The sequence below is a fragment of the Carlito syrichta genome, unplaced genomic scaffold, assembly GCF_000164805.1.
Source record: "Carlito syrichta isolate Samal-C Ts95f unplaced genomic scaffold, Tarsius_syrichta-2.0.1 Scaffold303061, whole genome shotgun sequence".
Taxonomy (NCBI): domain Eukaryota; kingdom Metazoa; phylum Chordata; class Mammalia; order Primates; family Tarsiidae; genus Carlito; species Carlito syrichta.
This window is the reverse complement of record NW_007247157.1, coordinates 247,836-275,018: the sequence shown is the minus strand read 5'-3', so window position 1 is coordinate 275,018 and position 27,183 is coordinate 247,836. Positions and strand designations below refer to the sequence as shown.

Below are 27,183 nucleotides of genomic sequence, written 5' to 3'. Positions count from 1 at the left end.
TTTTGAGTTCGAGTCTCACTCTGTCACCCAGGCTGGAGTGCAGTGGCACGCTCCTGGCTACCGCAACCTTGACCTGCTGGGATCCTGCGATCCTTCCACCTCAGCCTTCCAAGTAGCCGGAAATACAGGCGCGCGCTACCACACCCGGCTAATTTTTGATTTATTGTAGAGACGCGCTCTCGCCAAGTTGCCTGGTGGGTCTTGAACCTGCGGGCTCAGGCAATCCACTCGCCTCAGTCTCTCAAAGCGCTGAGATTACAGGCTGAGCCACCAAACCCGGCCTGTTACCCATTTTATAGCCAGAAAAAAAGAAGCATAGAGAGGCTAAGTTATTTAGCCAAAAACTTATATTCAAATCCAGGTTTCTCTGGCTTCAGAATCTGCACTCTGGCCACGCTGTCAGCACCGGGACTCAACCCTAGGATCAGGGAACAGCAACTCAAAATGTGCACCAGAGATTCATTCATTCATCATTGACTCATAGACTTTGAGTTTATTAAGCACCTTCTGTGTGCCAGGTTCTGACTAGGTTTTCACTTTCAGAACTGAAAAAACACAGTTTCTGTCCTCAAAGAGCTTCCAGCCTACTAGGATATAGAGTAGCCCTCAGTGTAAATAAATCCAGCTGCACAGACTTGGAGCATCCCTGTTCTTTGACATCAATTTTGTGGCCCCAGACTCTTCTATTTCTAGACTGTCTAAATCTAACTCGCCGTTTAGGACCCAAGTGATTCGGGGGACAAAGTCTCCGAAGAGCCAGGGCAAGTTCAGACTTCCTCAGGCCTTTGACCATCCTCAACCCTGATCCAACTGCTTTCAGCCTCTGGGTCTGGGCAACCCTATGACAAGACCTTTGTCCATTCCACACACCTTCCTCCAACATCCCAGCTCAGATAGCAGGCAAACATTATTACTCCTTCAGCAGAACTCTAGCACAGTGCCAACTATTGTCAGCCTTTTGAGATCTGATCCTCCTGCTTAATTTTAGCCTGCTATGTACTGATTTGGACGAGTAACTGAACTGAACTGTTCGGTGGGGTAGGGGGAAGGCAGGGGTCCTGACAGTAAGAAGAGGAAGTCATGGCGTTATGGAGAAGCAGCAATGTTCATAACCATTGCCCTAAACCTTTTCCTTGTTGATCAGTTTGTTCTCAGGGACTCAGGTACAACTGCCTCTTCAGGCAACCTGCTATTAAAGTCCCATTATCCAGGCGAGACAGACCTCGTAGAGAACTGATTACCTCGCCTCTGCTTTCTGCCTGACAAATCAACCCCAACCTTCCCACACACCCACACCCCCACCAGAAAGAGGAGGGTGAATCACGGTCTATTCAATACCACTCACAGGCACTTTTCCTCCTTCACTTCATCAGAAGCACTTCTTATGCCAGGGCGGCCTATTGACTAAACTTCAGTCCTTTCCACTGCAAGCCCAGAGTCAAACATAAAAAGACAGCAAGGGCTAGAGAAATCAGAAAGAGGATTTGCATAAAATCAAGGGTTTATGATGATCTTTGCAGATAAGAAGGAAAATGAGTCTTGTTCAGAAATTACGCAGCTGAATTATTAACTCCACTCAATCCTGTGTGGAAGCGCATGGGGGGCTGATGGGGCTGCAAGTGCTCCTGGGTAAGGCAGCAGCAAGTGGAGCATCCTTGCTTCCTGCCTTATGGCATTCTCTTACCTTATTAGGCTTGCTTTTAGACTGGGACCTCCGAAAGGACAGAAACACATTTGTTCTGGACACCCATGTATCCTCAACACCTGGCACAGTGCCTGACACATAGAATTTAATAAATAATTGAATCAAAATAATAGCTGCTGTTTGTTGGGGTCTTACTATATATTTCACATGGGTTGCTCATTTAATCTTCATAGCAACTGAACAGTAAGGCACCATTGTGCTCATTACATAGATGAGTAAACTGAGGCTCAAAGTGACTGTGTAACATGCTCAAGCTCACACAGCCAGTACATGGTGTTGCTGAGACTTGAACACAGGCATGTACTTTGGGTCTTCTTACTCCTTCGACTCTCTGTGCAGCCTTCTATGATTGTAACAGTTGAAGTTGAAAAAAATCTGTGGTAAATGCTGTCATCAGCCAGGATGGGCTAGAGGAGGCTATGGAACCAGTAATTGCCATTCCTAATAGTAAATAACCTCAAATTTTGCCTTGAGACAAGTTAGTTTACAGTGGGGGCTTTTTGTGATTCAAGGGGTTTCGTGGTAAATATCAACTAAGCCGATTTCAAGAGAATTTTCTTCTTGAAAGCCAATCCCAGATCTCCCAGTGACCTGCTTCCTGCTTCACGCCCTGAGTACCAGAGCTCCTGGAAATTGTGGGTGATGATTAATATATGGCTTGGCATCATAACCTCACAGAACACTAGGACCAGCTCCAATGCGCGAGTCTTTGGGATCAGTGATGTGCTACTGACTTTTTTCCAAAGCCTGGGAACATAAATTATTAAAGGCTTCCAAGGTCAAGGAAACACAAGTTTTCTCCCACTCAGGGCAGAGAGGCCAAGCTTCATTTATTTCCTGCCACATGTTTAGCCAGAAGATGTATGGCAACTCAACTTCATTGTGGAGCTCTCAACACCATCAGACACATCAAATTTTCATTGAAGTTTTTTTGCCTTTTTTTCTACAAGTGTGCCTGTCATTTTCACATTGATTTATGAGCTCTTTATGTAAGGACATCATCCACTGTCTATCTTAAATATGCAAATACAAATTCTTTCCTCACTTAATATTTTACCTTATATTTTTGACTTACTATATTTGTGATGTGCACAAGTATAGCTTTGAATAGCCAAATCTCTCAATCTTCATAGTTTCTGAAACTGACTTCAGCCCAAGATTATATAATAAATACTCACCAACATTTTATTCTACTTTTTATCATGTAATTTTTTTTAACATTTAACTCTTCAATTCCATTCAGAAATTAGTTATATGGTTTGAGCTGTGGATAAAATATTGTATTGCTTACAGCTTAGCCCAGAAAATTGGGCATGCATAACTGATCAATAAGGTCCCTTCTGAAAACAAAAACAAACAACAACAAAAAAATACAGCAACAAAATTAGTCTATTCAGTTAATCCACTGAATGTTCATATCAAGAGGGGTGGGTACAAATGAAAGACCCAAGAGACCCAAATGGTGAATGTAGCCGTACTGGGTGATTCAAGGCATTGACCTACCAGTCTCTAAAGGAGGACTTTATCACCTCACAGATTTTGCCCCATAAATTGAAAAAGCAAGGGCATAGAGCTCACCTTTAAGAGCTTAGAAGAGATTGTTAGGAATGCATAATTTGGCTAAGACCCATCCCTGCCAGACAGGTGCAGCTGATTCTTAGGGGAAGGAGGGAGGGGCTTTCACTTTGGCAGTCCAGTGAGTTTGGACCTCTTATACAGACTCCTGGAGACCATGACTAAATCTAAGTCCTTAACCTCTAGAATATAAATGAAATAGATGTGCAGTCATATAGATTGTCTAAAATACAAATAAGTTGAGCAGATCATCCTTTCAGGCCAGGTTAATTATCCACAGCTGGAGGAGTCAGGTACAAGCAGGATTAAGACAAAGGTTTAGAGACCTGTAAATATTCTTTTGCTAGAGCACATACTACGTAACAGGCAGCTCTGCCTCCCTCAGATTATTGACAGACAATGCCCAAGTGAAGGATTCAAGGATAAATCAGGGCTCAGCGACAACACTTATGTCAAGAAGCAAATGAGGGGGAAAAAATGCATGCTGAATCTAGGCCCATTTTCCCTAATCAAAATTCAGGAAGCTTTTCTTGGACGTGTTCTGTAATTACTTGCTTCGCTCCTGTCAGCCAAAGGTCTGTGGGGTGTTTCAGGGTAGGAAAGAATTTGGGTAAAACCTCTCTCCATCACAAATATGATTCGTTTCTTAGGTGGCTCATAGCAAATGCATAATCGGAGACCACCACCTGTGTGCCCAGCCCCTTACTCAGTGTCCTCTGGTTTTCACCTGATCCTGTCAGCAAGATAACAACCCAGAGATCACGCCCTGCCATCTCCTTCCAGTTTGGGGTTTAGGGCTCATCAGTGGGTGTAGAGTCTCTCTGGTGCTGTTCCTCTCCACAGAGTAATAACCGAAAGAGTGTTTCATAAGTAGACGACTCCTCAGTGAATCATGACACACAGTGGATGATGACTTTTTCACACAAAATGCTGCATCTCACGTGAAGAAACAGTTCTCCCCTTTCTCAGAATAGCATCAGGAACTGGAGTTCTACAATAATGGTTTAATATCCCTTTGTCATTTTTAAACCCCCAAATTCCCTGTGGCTAACACTAAAATAAATTAAATGTTTCAAACTCACAGTTTTAAAAGAAACCATAACCAAATAATGGCAATAAAAACCCTCCTCAAATATCAGTTTTTCAGATTCTGGGATGCATATGGAGTGAGCCAAAGAGCTGCTAGACACACACACACACACACACACACACACACACACCCCACACAATCACACGCAGGAGAGCTGTAAATTCATGCGAGTCAAGAGTTGGATTTTTAGCCCAAGTGACGAGTACTAGTATTTTTGTACATCTTTTCAAATAAATACCAGTCCTTGAGAAATGCTGATTTATTTTAGAGATCTAGCTAATCCTGGCCATTGGTGGGTGAGTGTTGAAAACCTGAAATGTTAAAGAAAAAAATGTGCTTTCTCATAATGGTACCAAAAATACGCAAACTAAAAGAACTGCACTTAACTATTCAGATGTTTCCAGATACATCTACATGGTCTAACCCACCAACACAAATCTGGTTTTTGATTGGATTCTATGTCATCAGCCTGTTAGGGTCTTGGCCATAAAGCATGGCTATGAAATGCGCTTGGGTCTTATTCTTAAAACCACTGTATTTCAGTAACTTCCTACTCTCAAACGGGTCAAAGAGCAGCATCCTGATAGTCACATTTTAGCTGAACTGCCCTCAAAGTACATGTAGCATCTACCTGAGTGAGTTGCAGGGTGAAGCTTGGACAGTTACCTGGTGAATTTGAACAATGTAGACACATCAAACTCCCCACTCTCATCTTAGAGGGCTTAATATATGTGGCTGGACTCAGGTATGCAACATGAAGGCCATGCGTGAGCCTACCACAGAGGTGTTGATGAGGTTTAAGTGAGCTGCTCTGTATCAAGTGCCCAGAAGTGCTAGGTACCAAGGATGCCAGCCCCACTCATGGACACTGCCTGCTTCCCGGGGGAGCTACCATAACTCCTCTTTATGGGAGCTGTGGAGTTTGAGAAAGGACACTTAGGAAGAGTATACTTTCTGAGGCTAATAATGCACAAGAATAAACATTTTCCCTGGTGTTTAATTTTGAATGTTAAATTAATTACAGCAAGATAAAAATGAGCCAGGAGTCCCAATCAATGAATGGAATAAAAAAGAAAGAGCCTACCATTCACAATGTTCTTTCAAAGTCTTCTATAAATCTGAGAATCACATTATTTCAGGCACCACCAACCAGCCCAGCCCTACCTACTCTAGGGTAGCAACCAGGCAATGGCAACTGTCGTTTTAAAAGTGTGAGCTGATGTGAAATGCATTAAAGGACTGTCTGCTTCTTTGTAGGGTTGAAGAAAGTTTTAAAACTTTATTTTGGTCCATATTCGGCTTATCAGAAGTAATCTCGGTGGTGCTGAAATATGACCACAAATTCATCGAGAACATTGGCTACGTTCTCTATGGCGTTTATAACGTCACCATGGTGGTAGTGCTGCTCAACATGCTAATAGCCATGATCAACAACTCCTATCAGGAAATTGAGGTAAGGACAATTCATTGAAAATGCTTGCTCTCCCCCGGTCGAATTTCCATTGCTGTTTTCAACAGTGAGGGGAATGACATTAGAAGCCCATATGTTATTAAGTGTGCAGCCAGAACAACAAACAACAGGCATTCTTCCTGGACTGTATCAAGTGCTTTTGGTCAGTCAGCCAGATGGCATCATTGGCACCCGCCACACGAATGGTGACCCAACGAGAACAGAAAGAACTGGGATCATGCCTCTTCTCTGTAACATGTGTCCTCTCGGCACATCATGCAGGTGACCCATGGCAATCAGAATGACCCTTGTTCAGCCCACAGCCTTCTTCTGCCCCGCACATATTATTCAGTGTGTACCTACCAAGCACAGTGCCAAGCCTGTGCTAGGCACTGATGATACAGAGGTGACTGAGACACAGGTCCTGCCCTGGAGGAACTCATAGTCCAGTGAGGAATATAAATCTGGCAATCAACAAATTACAAGTCCCTGGAGCCAATGCAGCCAGGTGCAGGAGAGGCAAAGACAATAATTGACTATGTGAAGAGGAAGCTTCCAGAGGTGATGCTTGAAGGCCGTTTAAGATGACCACATTTTTTTCCAAATAGATAAAGGGGTTGAGAGAATGAACCAGGAGGCAATTTATCAAAATCTAAAATGCACAAACCATAAGCTATTGATTGCAGTCTTGTTTAGAACACAAGAAATTGAAAACAAACTAAATGAGCATTAATAGGAATCTAGTTAAATAGATTATGCTGCATCTGAACAATAAGATACTGTGCTTTAAAAAAAAAGGGGGGGGGGATGGTGAAGATGTTCCCTGTATGCTGATGGGAAAAGACTTCCAAGTTATAGTTGCATTAAGTGTTAGTACTAGAAAAAAATCAAGTTGCAGAACAATGTATTTAGGAGCTGTCTCCTGTGTATGAAAGAAATGGAAATGCACATTCACCTGTGATTGTGTAAGCACTTGAAAAAGAAAAACCCTTTAAAGGGTCCACAAGAAAGGCACTACAGGGGCACCTGTTGAGAGGTGGTCATTAGGGGCATGGTGAATGGATTCCCTTCCTCTTTAAGCTTTTTAGGCTTTATAAATCATGTTATTTTTTTTAAATCTATTGTAAAGTTAGATAAAGCCAAAGTTAAAAATAAAAGGCACTGACCTCTTGACTCAACAATGCCAATTCTAGGAATAGATTCATGTACTGAAATGGAAAAATCCCTAAGACATTGTTAAGTGAAAAAAAAAAAAGCAAGTTGTAGAAAAATGCATGCAGGTAAACAGAATTTACATAACAATACGAATGTAAATATACAGGGCATCCTCTGGGGAAGGGAGTGACAGGAGAAGGGAGACTTTAGCGGGACTTTCACGTTTCCTTGGCTCGTCTGTACTTAAATTATGAGAAGCAATTATTTGTGTATTTCTCATAGAGAAAAAATAAAGATTCCTGTGAATTCATTTGCTAGGGCTTTCATAAAATATACCACAGACTGTGGCTTATACATCAGAAACTTCTTTCTTCATAGTTCTAGAGGCTAGAAGTTCAAGATCAACATCAGCAAGGCTGGTTTCTTCTAGGCTCTGCTCAGCTTGCAGATGTCCACCTGCTTAAAGTGTCCTCACATGGCGTTTCCACCAGTCTTGCTGGATTAGGGTCCTACCCTTATGACTTCAATTTACCTTAATTACTTCCATCTTCAAATACAGTCACCTTCTGGGTACTGGGGATTAGGGCTTCAATATATGAATTTTAGGGGTACATAATTTAGTCCATAACACCCCCCTAAAAAAAAAAAAACAAAGAGGATCTTAAACAGTAAGAACAGCATGTGCCAAGGTAGGGAGGTGAAAAGTGTGGTATGCTCAGCACTACAAGGGTTAGACTGAGCAAGGACAAAAGACAGGAGATGAGAGGAAGAGGTGAACCTGGCCATGACGTCCCAGCTGTCTGCCCCTCCACCCCCAGGAAAATGCAGCATTTTGTGAATGGACACACAACATAGATTTTTTAAAAAGCATTTTACATATTTGCTCACCTTATGTGGATAATGAACTGTTGCTCACTAGTCCTCCATTCCCTCTGGGCCTCAGTTTCCCCACGTGTAAGAGAAAACTAGGAGGTGCCTGAAAACACCATTGCTCTCTACCACTCCTCCTTGGCAGTCTGCCCCATCCTAACAAGCACAACACGCTTTGGTCCAAATGATGATGGCATGGAGAGCCGTGTGGTTGGCTGTGAGGGATGCACTCTAGCTTGGGGCAGGAGCAAGCAAGCCCACGGCTTATGATGTCATGTTATCCCATCACAGAGAGGTGCCCTGAGGCAGAGGAAGCACGTAACAGTTCCATACCTCCCCTCTGCATTCGGGACTCCTTGGTCAGTTGAGGACACACATCCCCACCTGACTCATTGAACCACAGGAAGTACCACTTTGATGAAGTAAATACCTATAATCTCTTCTCGAGAACACTAATTTACTCAGCATGCAGATCTTTAGCCCCTGCTGTCCAAATCCACATCTGCCCTGTGCCTGCCGGCTGCGGATAAAAGAGACTTCTCCAACTGAGAGCCCTGCAGGCTCTCCTCTCTGCCTCCTCAGGAGCCACCACTGCACGTTGCCCCTGCCTGCCTGCGTCTTTACCCCCTCTCTCTACTTAATCCTTCCTGTCAGTATTGAAATAAGTCTCTTGATCTTTAAAACAAAAAAAAAGTAACTATAAAAAAATCCTCCCTCAGTCTCACTTTCCAATTAACAACCTCTTTCTCCACTGCTCCTTACTGCCAACTTTCTAAGAGTTATTTACGCTTCTCGCACCTCTTCCACTAGTGAACCCCCATTGATTTTCTACCCCAACCCACCCACACTTGACTTGGTTGAGAACCACTCACTCCTTGTATCTCAGCTCAAACATCAGCCAACAGGCAGCTTTCCCTGACCCCAGAATTCCCACAGTTCCTGGCACAACTCCAGGTGAAGGACTCGTGGTAAGCTGGTGACAAATACACCATTGGTCAGACTGTGAGTTCTCCCAGAGCATGGATCGTTGTGCCCAGGGCCTCTCCACCACCAGCCAGGAGCATAGTAAGTGCTTGCTCCATCTTTGTTAAATGGCAAAAGGTTGACTCCTAGGCCTGGAGAAAAAAATAATGTTTGTTAAGGTAAGGGCTTACTAAATGTCTGGCACTGTTAAATGCCATGTGTGTGTTAACTCCTTTAATTCTCACAGCCTATCAGGTAGGTATTATTGTCCTCATTTACAAGGGAGGAAACTGATGCCCAGGGAAGCTAAGTCACCTGCCATGTTTACATGGCTAGTAAGGAGCAGAGCCAGAGTTTAAGTCCTGGCAGGCTCCAGAACCCATGCTCTTCTCATCACACAACACCCCCCCTCAGGGTGGATGTCCCTGTTATACCTCTCTCATACAGTGAGACCAGGTTGGAGCCCTGCCCTCACAAAACTTCCGATTTTAAAGACCCATAAAGGATGTTCCCAAGTAGACCCAGCCTGGGCCCATCAAGAAAAGCAAACAAAGTGGTCAAGCTGTGGGCTATGACCTTATACTCTTGTGGCACATCCCAGCAGCCTCTCTTGAGCCCTTGCTGGGTTCACAGCCCCTTGGAATATAGCCACTACCTATAGAAAGAGGAACTCACCTCTCAGGGAGCATAGCTTACTGCTGCCCACAAGGCCACATGAGGGATGCCGTGTTCTCTCCAACATATGATTGAGTAAATCAAGACTCATGCCTAAAGTCACTGCCAGTAAGGTGGATTGAGCCCAGGTCTGTCTGACACCAAATCCCATGCCGTTTTCCTGGCCTCAATCTGTCCTCCCAGGACAAAGGTCTGAGGAACCTGTCTACAGAAAAACACACCTGCTCCCTCCAGGGACCCACTCAGCACTCTGGTACTGACACCAGGTCAGAAGGAACAGATCCAGGGTTTAAACCTAACCCACCACCCAGAAGAGAACATGGCCTGATAACCTCCTAGAAATACAGTTGGGTTTTGTTCCGCTTGAGTTACACATGCTGGATCTTTTAACATCCTCCTTGGCATCGCTCTGACCAATAAAAAATATACTTTTCTTCTCTGTCCTTTATATGACTGTTTTTCTTTATTTTAATAACTTTAGGGGGTACAAATAGTTTTTGGTTACATGGTTGCATTATATTGTGATGAACAAGTCTGGGCTTTAAGGATACTCATCACCCCCATCTTTGCACATTATACCCAACAGGTGACTTTTAGTCCCTCCACCCTTTCACCCTTCTGAGTCTAAATGTCCATTATACCATTCTCTATGCCTCTGCAGATCCTTAGTTTAGCTCCCACTTACAAGTGAGAGCATGCAGCGTTTAATTTCCTGTTTCTGTTTTAGTTCACCTAGGATGATGTTCTCCAATTTTATCCAAGTTGCTGCAAAAAACATGATTTTTGATGACTGAATAGTATTTCATGGTGTATATATACCACATTTTCATTATCTACTGATTGGTTGATTAGCATTTAGGTTGATTCCACATCTTTGTAATTGTGAACTGTGCTGTGTATTATTTTTATACAATAAACTCTGTTCCTTTGGGTAGATACAAAGTAGTGGAATTGCTGGATCAAATAATAGATCTACATTCAGTTCTTTGAGAAATCTCCATACCGATTTCCATAGAGGTTGTACTAATTTACATTCCCACCAACAGTGCATAAGCATTCCCTTTTTACCACATCTGCATCAGCATCTATTTTTTTTTTTTTTAATAATGGCCATCCTGACTGGTGTAAGGTGGTATCTCAATGTGGTTTTAATTTGTATTTCCTTGACAATTAGTGGTGTTGATCATTTTTTCATATGTTTGTTGGCCATTTGTATATCTTCTTTTGAGAGATGTCTATTCATGTCATTTGCCCACTTTTTTTGTTGTTGTTATTTAGTTTTTATTTCTCTGCAATCCAACTAGATGTGGAAGGGAATAAGGAAAATATGGGACCCAAAGAATTGTAGCGAGAGCACAAAGATTATAGGGATACTGTGAGCAAATGGGATGGAGGGGGTGCTCTCCTGAGCTACAGAAGGAATGATCTGGTAGTTTAAGATAAAACGAGTCAAATTTATTAGAGTTGTTCACAGTCAGCAATGGTGATCTTCTTGCTGTTCTTGCCATTCTTGGACCCAAAGCCCTCCATGGCTTGCACAACATTCATGCCCTCTTTCACCTTGCCAAAAACCACATGCTTGCCATCCAACCATTCAGTCTTAGTAGTGCAGATGAAAAACTGGGAACCATTTGTGTTGGGTCCAGCATTTGCCATGGACAAGATGCCGGCACCTGTATGCTTCAAGATGAAGTTCTCATCATCCAATCTCCCCATAGATGGACTTGCCGCCAGTGCCATTATGGTGTGTAAAGTCACCACCCTGGCACATAAACCCTGGAATAATTCTATGAAAGTAGGAATCCTTATAACCGAATCCTTTCTCTCCAGTGCTCAGAGCACGAAAGTTTTCTGCTGTCTTTGGAACTTTGTCTGCAAACAGCTCGAAGAAGACGTGGCCCAAGGACTCGCCGTCGAAGGCGTTGTCGAAGAACACGGTGGGATTGACCATGGCTGATGGGAAAGGGCTCAAGGCGGCGGCATCTGCAAAGCCTGCCCACTTTTTAATGGGGTTATTTGCTGTATTTTCTTGCTGATTTGTTTGAGGTCTTTTTAGATCCTGAATATTAGTCCTTTGTCAGATGTATAGTTTGCAAATATCTTCTCCCATTTTTTAGGTGCCTGCTTGCTCTGTTGATTTCTTTTGCTGTGCAGAACCTTTTTAGTTTGATTAAGTCTCACTTATTTAGTTTTGTTTTTGTAGCATTTGCTTTTAGGGTTTTATCCACTAAAGTCTTTGTCTAAGCTGATGTCCGTGAGAGTTTTTTCTAGATTTTCTTCTAGGATTTTTATGGTTTCAGGTCTGACATTTAAGACTTTAATCCATCTTGAGTTAATTTTTGTATATGTGAATCAAATTTCACTTTTCTGCATATAGCTATTCAATTTCCACAGCACCATTTGTTAAATAGGGTGTCCTTTCCCCAATGTATGCTTTTGTCTGCTTTCTCAAAGATCAGTTGGTTGTAGGTATTTAAGTTTATTTCTGGATTCTCTGTTCTGTTCCATTGGTTCATGTGTTTGCTCTTGTACCAGTACTTTGCTGTTTTGGTTACTACAGCCTTGTAGTATAATTTGAAATCAGATAATGTGATGCCTCCAGCTTTGTTCTTTTTTCTTAGGATTATTTTGGCTACTCTGGCTCTTTTTGGTTTCATATGAATTTTAGGGTTGTTTTTTCTAATTCTGTGAAAAATGACATTGGTAGTTTGCTAGGGGTTGCGTTGAATCTGTAGATTACTTTAGATACTATGGTCATTTGAACAATGTTTATTCTTGCAGTACATGAGCATGGGATGTTTCTTCATTTGTGTCTTCTACAATTTCTTTCATCAGTGTTTTATAGTTCTTCTTGTAGAGATCTTTCACCTCCTGAGTTAAATATATCCCTAAGTATTTTAACTTTTAAATGGAATTAAGTTCTTGATTTGATTCTCAGCTTGGTCACTATAATTGTATAGCAGCACTATTGATTTGTGTGTGTTGATTTTGTATCCTGAAACTTTACCAAATTCATTTATCAAGTCCAGGAGTCATTTGGAGGAGTCTTTAGGATTCTCCAGGGATAAAATCATATCGTCAGCATACAGAGAAAATTTGATTTCTTCTTTTTCACTTTGGATACCCTTTATTTCTTTCTCTTGTCTCATTGCTCTGGCTAGGACTTCCAGCACTATGTTGAATAAGAATGGTGAAACTGGGCATCCTTGCCTTGTTTTAGTTCTAAGAAGGAATGCATTCAACTTTTCTCCATTTAGGATGACATTGGCTATGGGTTTGTCTTATTTGGCTTTTATTGTTTTGAGGAATGTTCCTTCTCTGCCTATTTTATTGAGGGTTTTTTATCATGAAGGGATTTTATCAAATGCTTTTTCTGCATCTATTGAAATGATCATATGATTTTTGCTTTTAAGTCTGTTTATGTAGTGAATTACATTTATCGACTTGCAATGTTGAACCTCCCTTGCATCCCCGGGATAAAACCTACTTGATTGTGGTGTATTTTTTTTTTTTCTAATCAGGGCATCCTGAAACTTTACCAAATTTAGTTTGCTAATATTTGTAGAGGATTTTTCACATCTATGTTCATAAGAGATATTGGTCTGTGGTTTTCTTTTTTTTGTTGTGTCTTTCCTGGCTTTGGTATCAGGGTAATACTGGCTTCATAGAATGAGTTATGGAAAATTCTCTCTTCTTTAATCTTTAGAATAATTTCAGTAAAATTGGTACGAGATCTTTGAAAGTCTGGTAGAATTTGACTATGAGTCCATCAGATCCTGGGTTTACTTTTGTTGGAAGAGTTTTAATTACTGTTTCAATCTTGCTCCTCTTTATTGGTCTGTTCGGGGTTTCTAATTCTTCCCGATTTAGGATTGGCAGGTTGTATTAATATGTTTCCAAGAATTTTTCCCTTTTCTGTAGATTGTCTAGTGTATTTGCATAGAGGTGTTCATAATAATCTCAGGTGATCTCTTGAATTTTTGTCACATCAGTTATAATGTCTCTATTTTCATTTCTGATTGAATCTTCTCTCTTTGTTTCTTAATTAACTAGCTAGTGGTCTGTCCATTTTTTAAAAATTTTTTTCAAAGAACCAACATTTTGTTTCATTGATCATTTGCATTTTTTAAATTTCACTTTTAGTTCTGCTTTGATTTTTGTTATTTCTTTTCTTCTGCTAGATTTTGATTTGGTTTATTCATATTCTTTCTAGTTCCTTGAGGTGTGACATTAGGTTGTCGGTATGTGATCTTTCAATCTTATTAATGTAGGCCTTAAGAACTGTACATTTTCCTTGAGCACCACTTTGTCTGTGTCCCTGAGGTTTTGATAACTTGTATCATTATTGTCATTCATTTAAAGGAATTTTTTAATTTCCATGTTACTTTCATTGTTGACCCAAGGATCGTTCATTTAAAATGTGAGCACTTAAAATGTGGCTAGTCCAAACTGAGATATGTTGTGAATATGAAATTCACACTGGAGCTTTATGACTTAATATGAAAACAGTTCGGTAAGCCATCTCCATATTATTGTATATGCTTACATGTTGAATTAATCCCATTTTTGATCTATTGGAATAAAGAAAAGATATCACTGAAGTTAATTTCATCCATTCCATTTTACTTTTTATAATGAGGCTTGTGTTAATTCATTTTGAATTGCTATAAAGAAATACCTAAGTGAGTAATTTATCAAGAAAAGAAGGTTTATTTGTCTTAGGCTTGTGCATGGCAATGGCATCTATTTGGGCTGGTAAGGCCCTAGGAAGCTTTTACTTATGATGGAAGCTACAGGGAGATGGACTGTCACATGGCCAACATGGGAGCAAGAGAGAGGAGAAGGTGCCAGGCTCTCTTTGGAGAAAAGGAAGAGTGAGAATTCATGCATTACTTTGCGGATGGCACCAAGCCATTCATGATCCAGTCACCTCTCACTAGGCCCCACCTCCAACACTGGAGATGATATTTCAACATGAGATTTGTAGGGGACAAATATCCAAATTATATCAGGGCTAGTAGGAAATTTAAACTTACCCATGTACTTCACCTTTGTGGCTCACAATGTATTTCTAGTGGGTATCACTTCTCTGAAAGATTGATAAATAACTTAATGCTCTGGTGGTTGTTGAGTCAGTTAGCAGAGCTGAAAAATTGAGTGGATAACACAATTAAGTGGCAGTGAAAAAAGAACTTTGGTAGGTGCAAGTGGAGAATGTTGGTGAAAATACTAGTGAACTGGCTGAGGCTTTGTAGCCATGAATCCTGAGGAGTCAGGTGGAGAGCTTGAAGAGTGACTACTGTACCGGATTTTAGCAGAGCAGACTCCACATCTTTGTGCGATCTATAGAAGGAAAACATCCACAAAGGCACCAGCATCCTGCTTAGAAATTTGTTCTCAGGGCTTGCAGACTGCATCTCCACTCCTCAGATTTTTACTTATTTTTTATTATAAAGGTGTGGGGTACAATTCAGGGTTAGGTATACAAACATTGTGCAGGTACCCTTGTTGATGAGGTGTGCCCCTCCCTCCCCTAGCAGTTTCTCTCAACTGCCAATCCCACCCCCTCTCCCCTGACAGATTGAGCTCCTGTTGTTCAGCTGTGGCCTTTGATGGTGTGTTGTTGTTTCCCTTGTTCCACAGGAGGATGCAGATGTGGAATGGAAATTCGCCCGAGCAAAACTCTGGCTGTCTTACTTTGATGAAGGAAGAACTCTACCTGCTCCTTTTAATCTAGTGCCAAGTCCTAAATCCTTTTATTATCTCATAATGAGAATCAAGATGTGCCTCATAAAACTCTGCAAATCCAAGGCCAAAAGCTGTGAAAATGACCTTGAAATGGGCATGTTGAATTCTAAATTCAGGGTAGGTAGCTTGTGGTTTGGGGGTTAAAGAAGACAGTGGGTGGGGTGGAGGGAGCTGAGTGTGGGCAGGTGCACTCGTAAATCACCCATCATGAAATGGACCAATTGAAAGAATCTCCAAAAAAAAAATTCACTGAAGCCTCTCACAACAACACTAGCTAGTACACTGATGCCAGTGGGTTCCCAGAACACTTAGCCCACCCTCCAAAAGTTCTCAGGAACCAGTGTTCGAGGAAACCAAGGAACAGAGGGTAAATCGACCTCTGGGTGATCCCCTATAGTGACGCTCCATAGGTGAATACAGTTTAATTCCTACCATATATGTGATTATGTATGTCCTGTGTGTATTTTTTTCTCAGAAGACTCGCTACCAGGCTGGCATGAGGAATTCTAAAAACCTTACAGCAAATAACACTTTCAGCAAACCTACCAGATACCAGGTAACCATCCCTTTCCCGGGCATTGGCAGAAGTAGAAGCCACTAATTAGTGGATTTAGTCCCATGGCTGTATCATTTCCCTAGAAAACAGCTTAATTCTTTCCTTTACTGAGCAAATATTTATTGAGTGCCTACTATATGCCAGGTACTGTGCTGCTTACTAGGGATATAGATAGGGTTCCTAGCTTAGTGGCACCTCCAGTCTACTGAGAGAAAGACAGTAAATCAGTGAACACACAGATAAATATGTGACTTCAAAATGATGACAGTGACAAGAAGAAAACACCAAGGTTCAAAACTGAGAAAAGTAGGGAGCTCCTGCTTAGATATGATTACCAGAGAGGGTAACTTCAAGGAGAGGACAGTCATCCAAGACTTCACAAATGAGTAGGAGGCCGTCGTGTGGGTCATCCAGGAAGAGGAAGAATGTTAGCAGAGGCCAGAGGGGAGCAGGTCGGCAGCATCAGAGCCACTGGGGGGAGAGTGGAGAGAGATGCAGTCAGAGGTCAGGCAGACCCAGACCACTGTCGGGATATGGATTTTATCCTCAATTCTCTAAAAAGATGGGCAGCGTGATTCTGTAAGGGAGAGGAGATGATACAATTGTATTCATGCTTTAAGAAGACTGCCTTACTGCTGTAATGAGAGGAGACAGGTGGGGACAAGAGTGGAAGCAGGGAGACCAACGAGGAAGATATGACAGTTGTTCAGGTGCGAGGGATGCTGGCTTGGATGGGAGTGCAAGAAGAGCAGACAGACTCAATATATGTTCTGGATGTATAACCAAGTAGACCCGCTGATGGGGGGTTATGGGAGAGGACGAGGCAGTACCCCACATAACTCGCGTCTTAAGCAGCCACGTGGATATCAGTGATCTTCTGTGAATACCTGACCTTGGACTGCCAGTCCTCCAAGTCTATTGTTATAAAAATTAGGAAAAGACCTTTTATGCTTGTAATCCTTGCATTGCTTTTGGAAATGAATGCCAAATCTCTGTATCAGTTTGAATCAGCCCATGAGCCAGTGATTAATGGTAACTACAGATTATCGATTGCAAAAGTACAGGCCATTCTTCTCCTGCCTTCCACTTCTCCATGATCAGCAGTTTCTTCCATGCTAATCATTTCTTATCAGATGTAAATCTGAAGCTGTCCTGAGAAATCCTTTGGGCCCAGTGACATGTTCCCGGTGCCACATTCCCAAAGGAAGCAATTGCAGACTTAGCATCTTCCAGACAAGACGTAGGTCTCTAATCGAATCTCTCCATCATATTTCAGAAGCCAGCTGTGCAGTTAGAAATATTTAATTGTAAACAATTCGTAAGAGCTTATAGTTGTATCAGGTGACCCAGATGAAAAATTGGCAATAGACAAACCTTATGTTTAATCGTGCACAAAATCGGGACTGACCGGTTTGATCTGCTTTGAGCCATTTTACAGGTCTAATCCTTTGGTCACTGGAAGCCTTTTTATTTCTCAGCTTCTCAGAGAGAAGTATACATTATCTGTGTCACAGAAAAGATAGAAAAGTCTAATGGGTTAGGGCCAAATCTTTCCCAGGTTGGGAGCAGAATCAGCTCCTGAGATAAAGACTGATTCTGCATGACTGTCCTGTCCCAGGAGGAATCCTTTCTGAATGAGACTGTTTCAAAAGTATTCTCTGAGCAATCCTTGTCTGACTTCCCTCAGTGGAGTCCCTGCTGCCTCAACTCTCCCCAAGAACTTCCTGCTGTGATTGCAGAGATTGGTCGATTTGAAGCTTCAGGCTACTGGTGTCCTTGGAAAGCTTTGCTCTCCTTGCATGTTGTGAATCCACAGAGAAAAGCCTGAGGCTACTTATTCAAATAGCTATCACAGAAAAGAAGAAGAATCTGATAGTAGGCATCAGAGGAAAAGGATTGAGAGGACAGCAGTTAGGAGCTGGGAGCATCCAGAGTTTGTACATTGGCACGTTGTTCAACCCTGCCAGGCTACGTCTTGGCACTTTCCTCAGTCATCATGTGTTCATGATAGAAATAAACCTTGAGATGACACTAAAAGACACTGAAAGCAGACTGGACGCCAGCTCAGGTGTAGTCTCACCATATTCCAGGGACAGGGGCACTATCTTAAACCCCATTTAACAGATGAGGGAAGTGAGGCTTCGCGGCTGGTTGAACTGAGCTCTGTCTGACTCAGAAGGGCACCCATCTCTCACCTATCACACTGTCTACCACCTGCCTGCTGTTCATCTTCATAGCATTGCACCAGATCCTTCCTTGGAAGCTACCTTGCTGGTGTCTGACAGTCACCAGGGAGAGGTCTATCTAAGCCTTCCAAGCCTGTGGTGAAGGGGCAAGGAGCAGGAACTGGCACTTGGGCACTTTCTGCAGGACAAGCAGAAAGGCAGGGATCTGACGATGGCTCATCTGTTTCCTGGGGCCCGGGGTGGCCTTCCAAGTTGCATTGCTTTCCTCCCAAAGCAGCTCCCAAACGTGCAAGGAGCATGAGGAGCCCACTTCACGCTCTCTTCCTCATTATCCAGGCCCCACTCAGAACTGCCATCTCACTAAGTATATATTCTGTCATCCTCTCACAGTCATGGTTCTAAGAACTCATATTCCCGAGAAGACAAGAACACTGGTGGACATATATATTTACTTAAGCTTGTTTCCTTTTTTCCTCTTCATTAGAACTTCCACTGTTAGAATTTCAGGTGTTTATCTGAGTTTGTAAGTCCTTCCCCATTTTTGAACCCTTTGTTGTTAGGGAATGCAGCGCCTTCAGACTTCTGAGCCTTTCTGCACGTTGCCTTTCTTAGCCTCTAGGGCGTCTCAATTGTTATTTTCCATAATACTCATTCCTTGCTTTGCAAATGTTGGTTCCAGTCTGGGCTCTGTGGACATGAGACCAAGCATGATATTGGTGAGATCACCAAAAAGTGTCTCCTCTCAAAGCTTCCCATGACCTGTTCCAAAATCCAGTGTTTCTGTTTGTCAGAGGGGGGCATACAGACTAATACACTTGCTCTCTGAGGTACATTTCTTCAAGGGCAGAGCAGACAAGCCTATCCAAATAAACCTCAAAATCTAGGCTCTGTGTGTCATTCAAATAAGCCCCAATCTCTCTGTTGCAATCTCTTCCCAAAATCCGGTGGGAAGCCCTCTTCTTCACCCTCTCTCTATATGGCCTTTACTGCAGAGATCAAAGTAAAGAGGATGGACAACTTGCCAGCTCATTCCTTCTATTCTGGTGTCTGATAAGCCTCAGTTTCACAAAGAACTTGTCCTGTGATCCATTTTGTCCACTCTCTTCCAAACGTTCCTCAATTTCTATTTTCCTAGGTGGTAACATTGCTTCCTTCTGGATCCTACTTCGGTGGCCATCTCCAGTGTACAGTATGTGTTTTCTTCCTTGTCCATGTCCTCAGCTACCCCAGCTGCACAGGGAGAGGTGTCTCTCCCATAGAAAGTAGGCCTATGTTCTCCTCCGCCACCAGCAGCCAGAGGCCATCTGGCCCCTCAGAGTCTGGGCTAAGGGAACTGTCTGCCTTCCTCTCTGACAACTGTTCATACCTATTGTGCATCTCATTTTCATCCTCTTGAGTATTCTCTTGCCTGAGTAACAGCACTAAATATACTCATCTCTGGTACTTGCTAAATGCATGGGGGCAGGGTGGGGAAAATTGCCACCACATATTAACTTGGGGAAAGCTTATTATCTCCATGAAGCAAAAGAACTCTATGGAAGACAGCAAGGAGGTATCTCCAACACATAACAAAACCCCACATACACATTTTTCCCTCACATAGTGAAAGAAGGGAGACTTTTGATATCTATCTTTTCTGGAAACAGATATCCTCTGTGGTGTTCATGTTAAATAGAACTTTTGGGCATTTTCCAAACCATTTCAGACTTTCTGGTGGCAAAACTGGCTCTTACAGATCTCAAGTTGTCTAGCACGCACATCCTGGAAAAGAAGGTAGGTCCCCATGAGGACACGAAATCTCTAAGAAATGGCAGGCAGTCACACCACTCTCCCTGAAGGTCCCTGTCACTCCTGGAGTGGCCGGGAGAGGAGGAGGAAGGTCAGAAGGTCCCTGCACATTCACAGTGCTCACCCAATTCTGCTTCAACACAACACCTCTCTAATCCTAATGCGTACCCAGGGCTTAAAAGCAAACCTTTGCTTTTCTACCCTTTGAGCCCGAGGTCTGCAGAAACCCTAGCTCAGGTCAAGCATGCCAGTACTTAAGAGTGGGCATGAGCATCCATGTCAATGCCAGACCAGTGACCTTCTCCCCAAGGGGTGACCATTGTGTGAGATCACTCAACCTCAGAAATGAAGTGAAGCTTCCTCCTGCCTAAAAAGATAAAAGACCTGGTACCCAGAAGCTGCCTACCTTCCCTTTGACTAATGGCAGCCAGTCTCCTGAATCTGATTTCCTGAGCCATCACGAACCTAACCTTGTTCTGAGGCTCAGTTGAAGCCCCAGCTTTGGTTTCCATTTTGGTTAAATCCCAGATCTTCCACTTCCCTGCCCTGACCTGGGAGAAGTTGTTTTACTCTTGAGCCTCAGTGTCCTTATCGGTAAATGAAGGTGACAACTCCCATCTCACTGAGCTTCTGGAAGAGTCAGTGAGATCATTTTTGTGACAGAGGCCAACCCAATCCTGGTGTATAGGAAGCACTCCAAACTTTGCTCTTTTGCTTCTTCATCGCCCTTTCACCCTCCCTCCAGAAGGGCTACTCTGCATTGAAGGAGGCTCGTGTGAGCAGGATCTCACCTATTCACAACAGAGTTCGGACACACATTCTGTGTTAACAGTAAAAATACACTAAGGAATATTTTTTAAATAACAGAGTGTGCACGCTCAGAAGGAAGAACTATGTGTGCTGCTGTACCTATGAAAGCATCTTCCTCAGTGTGGCTTCACTTCTAGGCTCTGGCTTATTGTTTTACATCATAAATGTTAAGGCTCTCTCATGGAAGGATCCAGAAACTGAGAAACCCTTAATTCTTGAGGTTTGCCTTGAAAAGGCAACAAACTTTAACTAGATCCCTTTAACTTGGATCAGCCTGAAAGTTTTCAGTGGACGAATACTTCTGAATTTCTAATTCAGTAAGAATGATGGACACTTTGGTATCGGGATTTTTATTTTTTATTTTTCATGAGAATTAGTTCTGGACAAAGTTTTTGCTTTGTTTTGTTTTTCCAATCCAAAGTGAAAACAGCATTATCAAGTCTCATGGTGGGGATATATTCCTAAAATTTAGATAAACTTCTTTACTGACCAGAAGAATGTCCATGAGAAATCAGCACTGCTGTTTAACTACTACTGTGAGAAGACCCAAGCCCTCTGAGAGGGGCAGCAGGAAGGCAACTTGCTTCCCCCTGAAATTAGATCATGACTCAAACCACAGCCAGCCGGCCCAGGGACCCGAGGACTGAGGACAAATGGCCTGGCCTAAATGAGCTGACCCAGCATCATCACAGACAGCCTTTGTCGGTTCAGGTGATGTCTTGGAATCACAGGTTGAGAGACGCCTCCTTGGGAAGGTCTTTACCATTGAAGGCATGAAACAAACCATCAGTCAGTGATAACTATGAGTTAAATCTCCCAGCTCTTTGCATCCGGTTCACTTCCCTTTCACTTGCAAGCGGCTTTTCCTGAGCCCGGGTAGTCAGAGAGAACTCAATAACCTGCTCAGCATCACACAGAAAAGCCAGGGATAGAATCTGGTCCTTGCAGATCTCTTCGGCCTAGAAAATGCTGCCTCTGTCCGCTTGGTCCTCGGGTATAAGCAGATGAGCAGATTCCAAGAGGGAAGGACCAAGCAGCAGGGAAATCCCTTCCTCTTTTCCACACTGCTGCTCTCTTGCAAGATTCAGAAGTCTTGGCACCAGAGTATTTTTAAATGCTGTGATTTCGCAGGAACCCTGGAATGACTAGCTGGCAAAATCCAAAGTTCACCTCCTGCAGTCTTTCCTACACTTGGCTCTATTCTTGGTGTCTCAAGTGTTTATTCATGCCTCCTCTGCTTAAAGAATACAGTATCTGCATAATAAACGGAACACCGAGCCAAATCCTTCTCCTCCAATGTGACTCTGGCAGCGCAGTGTCAGGCCTGTGGGATTTCACAGGAAGTGGTATCTCGGCAAAACCTCCAGGGGCCCGGCTTCTACTTCTGAAAGGAATTTTCCGAGATACCGAGGACTTGTCCTTCAAGCCTGGGCCTGACTTCTGTACCAAGCGGGTCTCCTCTCACGAAGGGCACACCACTGTCACCTCCAAGGGAGGCTGGTCTCCCCAGGCTGACCTGCTAAGCCTTCCTCCTCCTCCCTCCCTGAAACAGAACTGAGGTCCAGGAAGGATGACATGACTGGCCAGGGCAGAGTCAGGCTGAGGCCCCTTGAACAGTACCATGGATTTAAGTCATTCATTCGTTCATTCTCTCTCTCTCTCTCTCTCTCTCTCTCTCTCTCTCTCTCCCTCTCTTTTCCCCATCCCACTCTCTCTTCCTCTCTCTCCCCCCAACCTCTCCCTGGCTCAGCTTCCTGCCATCTAGAAGTATCCTGTTCTTACATCCCAGGGTCAGGTGGACACTGAATCCTAGGGTGGGGGGGGCAGGTTAAACAGAGTTCAGCCAGGTTGCCCCATTGTGCTGGGCACCCCTCCAGAGTGAGGCTCCAGGTGTGGGAGGGCCCCGGAGCTGCTGGGTTGCTGCAGGGAGGGAAACGTCGAGATGGAGGTGTCACAACACCAGATAGGCTGTCTCTGTGCCAGGACAGGCCTGTCTGATCCCTTCCTTACTTCACATTTCAGAAAATCATGAAACGACTTATAAAAAGATATGTCTTGAAGGCCCAGGTGGACAGAGAAAATGATGAAGTCAATGAAGGTGAGTGACTCAGGGTTGCCACAAACAGGGCCTCTTAAAATGAAGCAAGTTCTGGAGGTCAGGAGTCAGACACCCGTCTCCTGGGGCTAGAATCATGGTGTGGTCAGGGTGCTGTGTGCTGTTCCAGAGACTCTCAGAAAGGGTCGTTTTCTTGCTCATTCAGGTGTGGGCAGAGTGCACTTCCATGGGTTTGCCAGCCTGTCTCTGAGTCCTTGCTGGCCACAGCAGGGGCTTCCTGAATGCTAGCTGGGGACTGCCCTATGGTCTTTTCATATAGCCCCTCTAAGAACTTTAAAAAGGAGCTTCCTTTTATTTATCTATTTATTTTTTGAGTTGGAGTCTCACTCTGTTGCCCAGACTGGAGTGCGGTGGCATGCTCCCAGCCACCACAGCCTCAACCTGCTGGGCTCCAGCAATCCTTCCACCTCAGCCTTCCAATTAACTAGAACTGTAGGCACACGCTACCATACCTGGCTTTTTTTCTTTTTTTTTTTGATTTCTTGTAGAGATGAGGTCTCTCCAAGTTACCCGAGCAGGTCTCAAACCCGCGGGCTCAGGCAATCCACTCACCTCAGGCTCCCAAAGCACTGGGATTACAGGCTGAGCCACCGAGCCCAACCAAGAGTTTCCTTTTTAAACTTATAAAAGAATATGTACATCTGTGATTTTTTAAAAAATTCAACAAAAGTGAATGTAATGAGAAGTAGAGGCCTCTCTCCCTTTTCCACAAGCCCATAATCCCAATTCTCAGAAACAAGTACTGTTAGGTTTTTGTGTATGCCTCAAGAATCTCTTACATACACACACACGCGCGTGCACACACCTCACACCCAGTGTGGTGACAGGGCTTCGGGGGCCCTCAGCTGCCGCCTCTCTTGCCTCAACTTCTGTCATTGTCTCTCTCTGCCTTCCTCCTCCACTCTTAAGCACTCTTATGACTGGGTCTGCCGGTATAATCCAGATCAGTCTCCCCCTTTTAAGGCCAGTTGATTAGCAGCCTTCATCCCATTTGCTACTCTAGTTCCCATTTGCTCTGAACATTACCATACTCAGGGACAGGAGTCTGCCTCCCATAGCGATGGCTGTCTTGAGTGATCTTCGTGCCCCTCGAGTTCAGGAGGGCTCAGAATCCCAGTGCCATGGAACATTCTGTGGCGCACACACACAGGACAGACTGCACCCCTCCTTCAGGGTCTGCCGCTGCTGGCTTCCAGCTGGCCCCGTCCTGTCTCAGTTCAAGGTTTTCAGAATCCTAACAGCCAGCTGTGTTTCTCCGAGTATCCCCCACCTCAGAACCAGCTGCTAAAACTGCAGGTCTTGGACCCCTCCCACTTAATGGTCAGCATCTCTAAGGTGGGGCCTGGAGGTCTGCATTTTAAAAACAGCACCAAGTGACTCCCATGCATACTGAAGTTTGCAGACTCTGTTATTTTCACTCTTTAGGCGATTTCCCAGTCTTCTTTCATTTTACTTACTTTTATTTTTTCTTTTTTTGAGTCAGAGTCTCACTCTGGCTCCCAGGCTGAAGTGCGGTGGCATGGTCATGGCTCACTGCAACCTCGAACTTCTGGGCTCAGGCGATTCTTCTACTTCGGGCTTCTAAGTAGCTGGGACTACAGTCATGCACCAGCACCTGGCTAATTTTTGTTATTTATTCTAGGGGGAATGTCCTGCTATGTTGCCCAGGCTGGTCTCAAATTCCTGGGCTCAAGCAATCCTCCCTCCTCCACCTCCCTAAGTGCTGGGATTACAGGTGTGAGCCAACACACCCAACCTATTTTTTTCCATCTACTTTATTAAGCAGTTACTCTTAAACAAAAGGCAAATTACCTTATACCAGGTAATTAACCTTCAAGAGACATCTATGATAAACATTTGCTACCTAGAAACAACCTCATCCATGAATGAAGGCTCTAAGTCTTCCCGTCACTTGGACCACGGGGTGCTACCAAAAGAGCCTGGTCTTTTTGGGGGCCCTCAGCTGCCACCACACTGTGTGTGTAGGTGTGTGCACGTGCATGTGTGTGTATGTAAGAGATTCTTGAGGCATACACAAAAACCTAACGGTAGTTGTTTCTGAGAATTGGGATTATGGGCTTGTGGAAAAGGGAGAGAGGCCTCTGCTTCTCATTACATTCACTTTTATTGAATCTTTTTAAAAATCACAGATGTACATATTCTTTTATAAGTTTAAAAAGGAAACCCTCTGCTTCACCCTGGAACACCCAGCATACAGCCTGAAGCTCAACTCTGACTGACCTGGGGCTGACACTGTGTAGGGGCTGAGCAAGCCCATCTAACCATCCCTCTTGTGGGTCTCAAGCACAAAACGGCCAAGCATCACGCCAGCCAGCCTCAAGCAGTGTGTGACTGTGACTGACATGAACATAACAGATTATAAAAGCTTGGGCTACCAGGTGTCAACTTGCCATTTAAAGTACACCATGAAACTTGCCATTTAAAGTACACCATGAAACTGGGACTTCATGAAGTACCCGATAAGATAAGAAAATAGGGGATGAGTGTGTTTGGCAAAACAGATCAAACTGACCTTTAAGAGCTCTGCATTTTATGTATGTCAAGCAGATCTGAAAATTAGACATGAAGAATGTGTCCACGGGCAGTGGACTCCCACATGAGTCAAGTCCAGTATCTACAGTTCAGGAAAGACCCTTTTGACTCTATTTTGTGGTTAATAAAAAGAGTCCTGCAGCCCAGACTGTTGGACTTCTAACCACATGGTTCACTGTGGAAATGAAAAGGGAAAGCCCCTGCTTGGTGGCCTTTGATACAGAAGGAGAAGGAGGCGGACACTGGCACAGTGTGTATCAGTGTAGTGGTGCTGCCTGCATGGGCTCAGGGGACTGGGCCCGGGCAGCCAGTTTGCTCCTAGGAGACTGGCCAGTCCCATGGCTGGATCCACTGTGCTGAGCCACTCCCAGAAGGCTCTTTGGAGTGTCTCTTCTCTACAAATAACGATGACAGGACAAAACATAGAGCATCATGAAAACAAATGTTCCAGTTAATGAGAGTGTTCCTCAGAATCTTGAAATACGTCTTTAATGACTCTGAGATCAACCTTCAAACAATCACTGTGTGAAACAGGTGTTAGACAAAACTCTCAGGGCTGGAAACCCTTAAGGGGGAGGTTTTCCAGGATTGGGGGAGAAGGGCTTTGCATGGATGGATGTGTCCTTTATTGGGGAGCTGGGTGGTTCCCAGGTTGAAACAGAGCCCCCGCTGCCTCACCCACATCCCTGGTGGGCTGGACCAGGCCCCGACCTTCTCTGGAAGGACACATACTCCACATGCACGTGGGCAAGCTCCCTGCTTCTACCTGCCCACACTCAGCAAACTCTCCCCTATCCTCACAGGTGAGCTGAAGGAAATCAAGCAAGACATCTCCAGCCTGCGCTACGAGCTTCTCGAGGAGAAGTCTCAAGCTACCGGTGAGCTGGCAGACCTGATCCAACAGCTCAGCGAGAAGTTTGGAAAGAACTTAAACAAAGACCACCTGAGGGTGAACAAGGGCAAAGACATTTAGCAGTCCACATCGGCGTCTGTGACTTCTACCAGCATTCCAAGGCCAGGGTGGATTGCCCTGGCCCCCGACCCTCATGGGGAGGGGTTCCCAGCGCACTCCTCCAGGACGCAAAGGGGATCTACTGGCTCAGTCTCGAGCAACATGGCTGGCAGCTCCAGCCCAGTGACCTGCCTGGACCTAAAATTGTTGTGAATCTAGACTGTTGGGTAAGAAAAGCCACCCCGGGAGGAGGGGAGGAAGTGCCCCCTGACACGAGCGAGACCTTCAGTCCAGCCACGGTGAAACGTGTCCCTGAGGCCAGAGCAGGAAAAGTTCACCTTGGGTGCACATATGTGCCCTCCCACTGCACATGGGACTGCAGTGGTGTCTGGGTCCTGGGAAGACAAACCACCTCATCCCGTGAGCCCCTTCTCGCCCCCTCCCCTCCACCCACACACACACATCCAAACAGAACCGGGAGGTGACCTGTGATCTATTCTTAAGTGCCAGATGAGAACACAGATAGCCTAATCGCAACATAGTTCTATTTGTTTATAAAAAAAAAAGTTTAAAAATCCTAAATCAAAAACTGTACTGTAGGTAGCACTGTTTAGAGAACAAAATCCAAATGATGTATTTTTACCTTTATTAAGAGTATCTTGAATTTACTATTTTTACCTAAAATGGAAAGAAATAAAATTACCTCATACTTACTTGGGGAGCCTCTAGGGATGTGCTGCCGAGGCTGTCCTGTGCCCTGCCTGTAGGTGGCCTTGGGGACCTATGGCCCAGGGATGCTGTGGGAGGGGAATGGGAGGTGGATCCCACACCCCCAGAGTCATGGAGCCGAGGCCCCAAGAAGTGACTGGCTTCAGCCTCTACCTCCAAGCCCCTCCTCTTTCCCCAGACCTAGTGACCCCTGCCTCTCCAAGGTCAGGAAGGAGGCAAGAGAATGGAAAAAGAAGTAGAAAGTTTTCTCCCACCCACCCCC

At 44.1% G+C, this 27,183-nt stretch overlaps 2 protein-coding genes across 4 annotated transcripts in view; one reads left to right on the top strand and one right to left on the bottom strand.

The window, feature by feature from the left end:
* The window catches only part of TRPC7 (transient receptor potential cation channel subfamily C member 7), a 152,914-nt gene extending 126,576 nt beyond the window's left edge, over window positions 1–26,338 (top strand). For all 3 annotated transcript variants that reach the window (XM_008057579.1, XM_008057577.1, XM_008057575.1), the window contains 5 exons: window positions 5,628–5,823; window positions 15,127–15,348; window positions 15,707–15,787; window positions 22,594–22,669; window positions 26,044–26,338. In XM_008057579.1, coding sequence (XP_008055770.1) covers window positions 5,628–5,823; window positions 15,127–15,348; window positions 15,707–15,787; window positions 22,594–22,669; window positions 26,044–26,213 — 745 coding nt within the window. In that variant the 3' untranslated portion in view covers window positions 26,214–26,338. The remainder of the gene's footprint in view (window positions 1–5,627; window positions 5,824–15,126; window positions 15,349–15,706; window positions 15,788–22,593; window positions 22,670–26,043) is intronic.
* LOC110595589 (peptidyl-prolyl cis-trans isomerase A-like) lies at window positions 10,942–11,434 on the bottom strand. Its single transcript, XM_021712093.1, has 2 exons — window positions 11,205–11,434; window positions 10,942–11,098 (listed from the first exon to the last, which is right to left on the bottom strand). The coding sequence occupies exons 1-2, from the start codon at window positions 11,432–11,434 to the stop codon at window positions 10,942–10,944; spliced, it is 387 nt and encodes a 128-aa protein (XP_021567768.1).
* Window positions 26,339–27,183: the final 845 nt, after the last annotated feature.

Coding starts and splice junctions, on each gene's coding strand:
- LOC110595589 (XM_021712093.1), bottom strand. CDS start 11,434: ATGGTCAATCCCACCGTGTTCTTCGACAACGCCTTCGACGGCGAGTCC. Junction 11,099..11,204: donor AATGGCACTGGCGGCAAGTC/CATCTATGGGGA, acceptor TTCCCAGTTTTT/CATCTGCACTACTAAGACTG.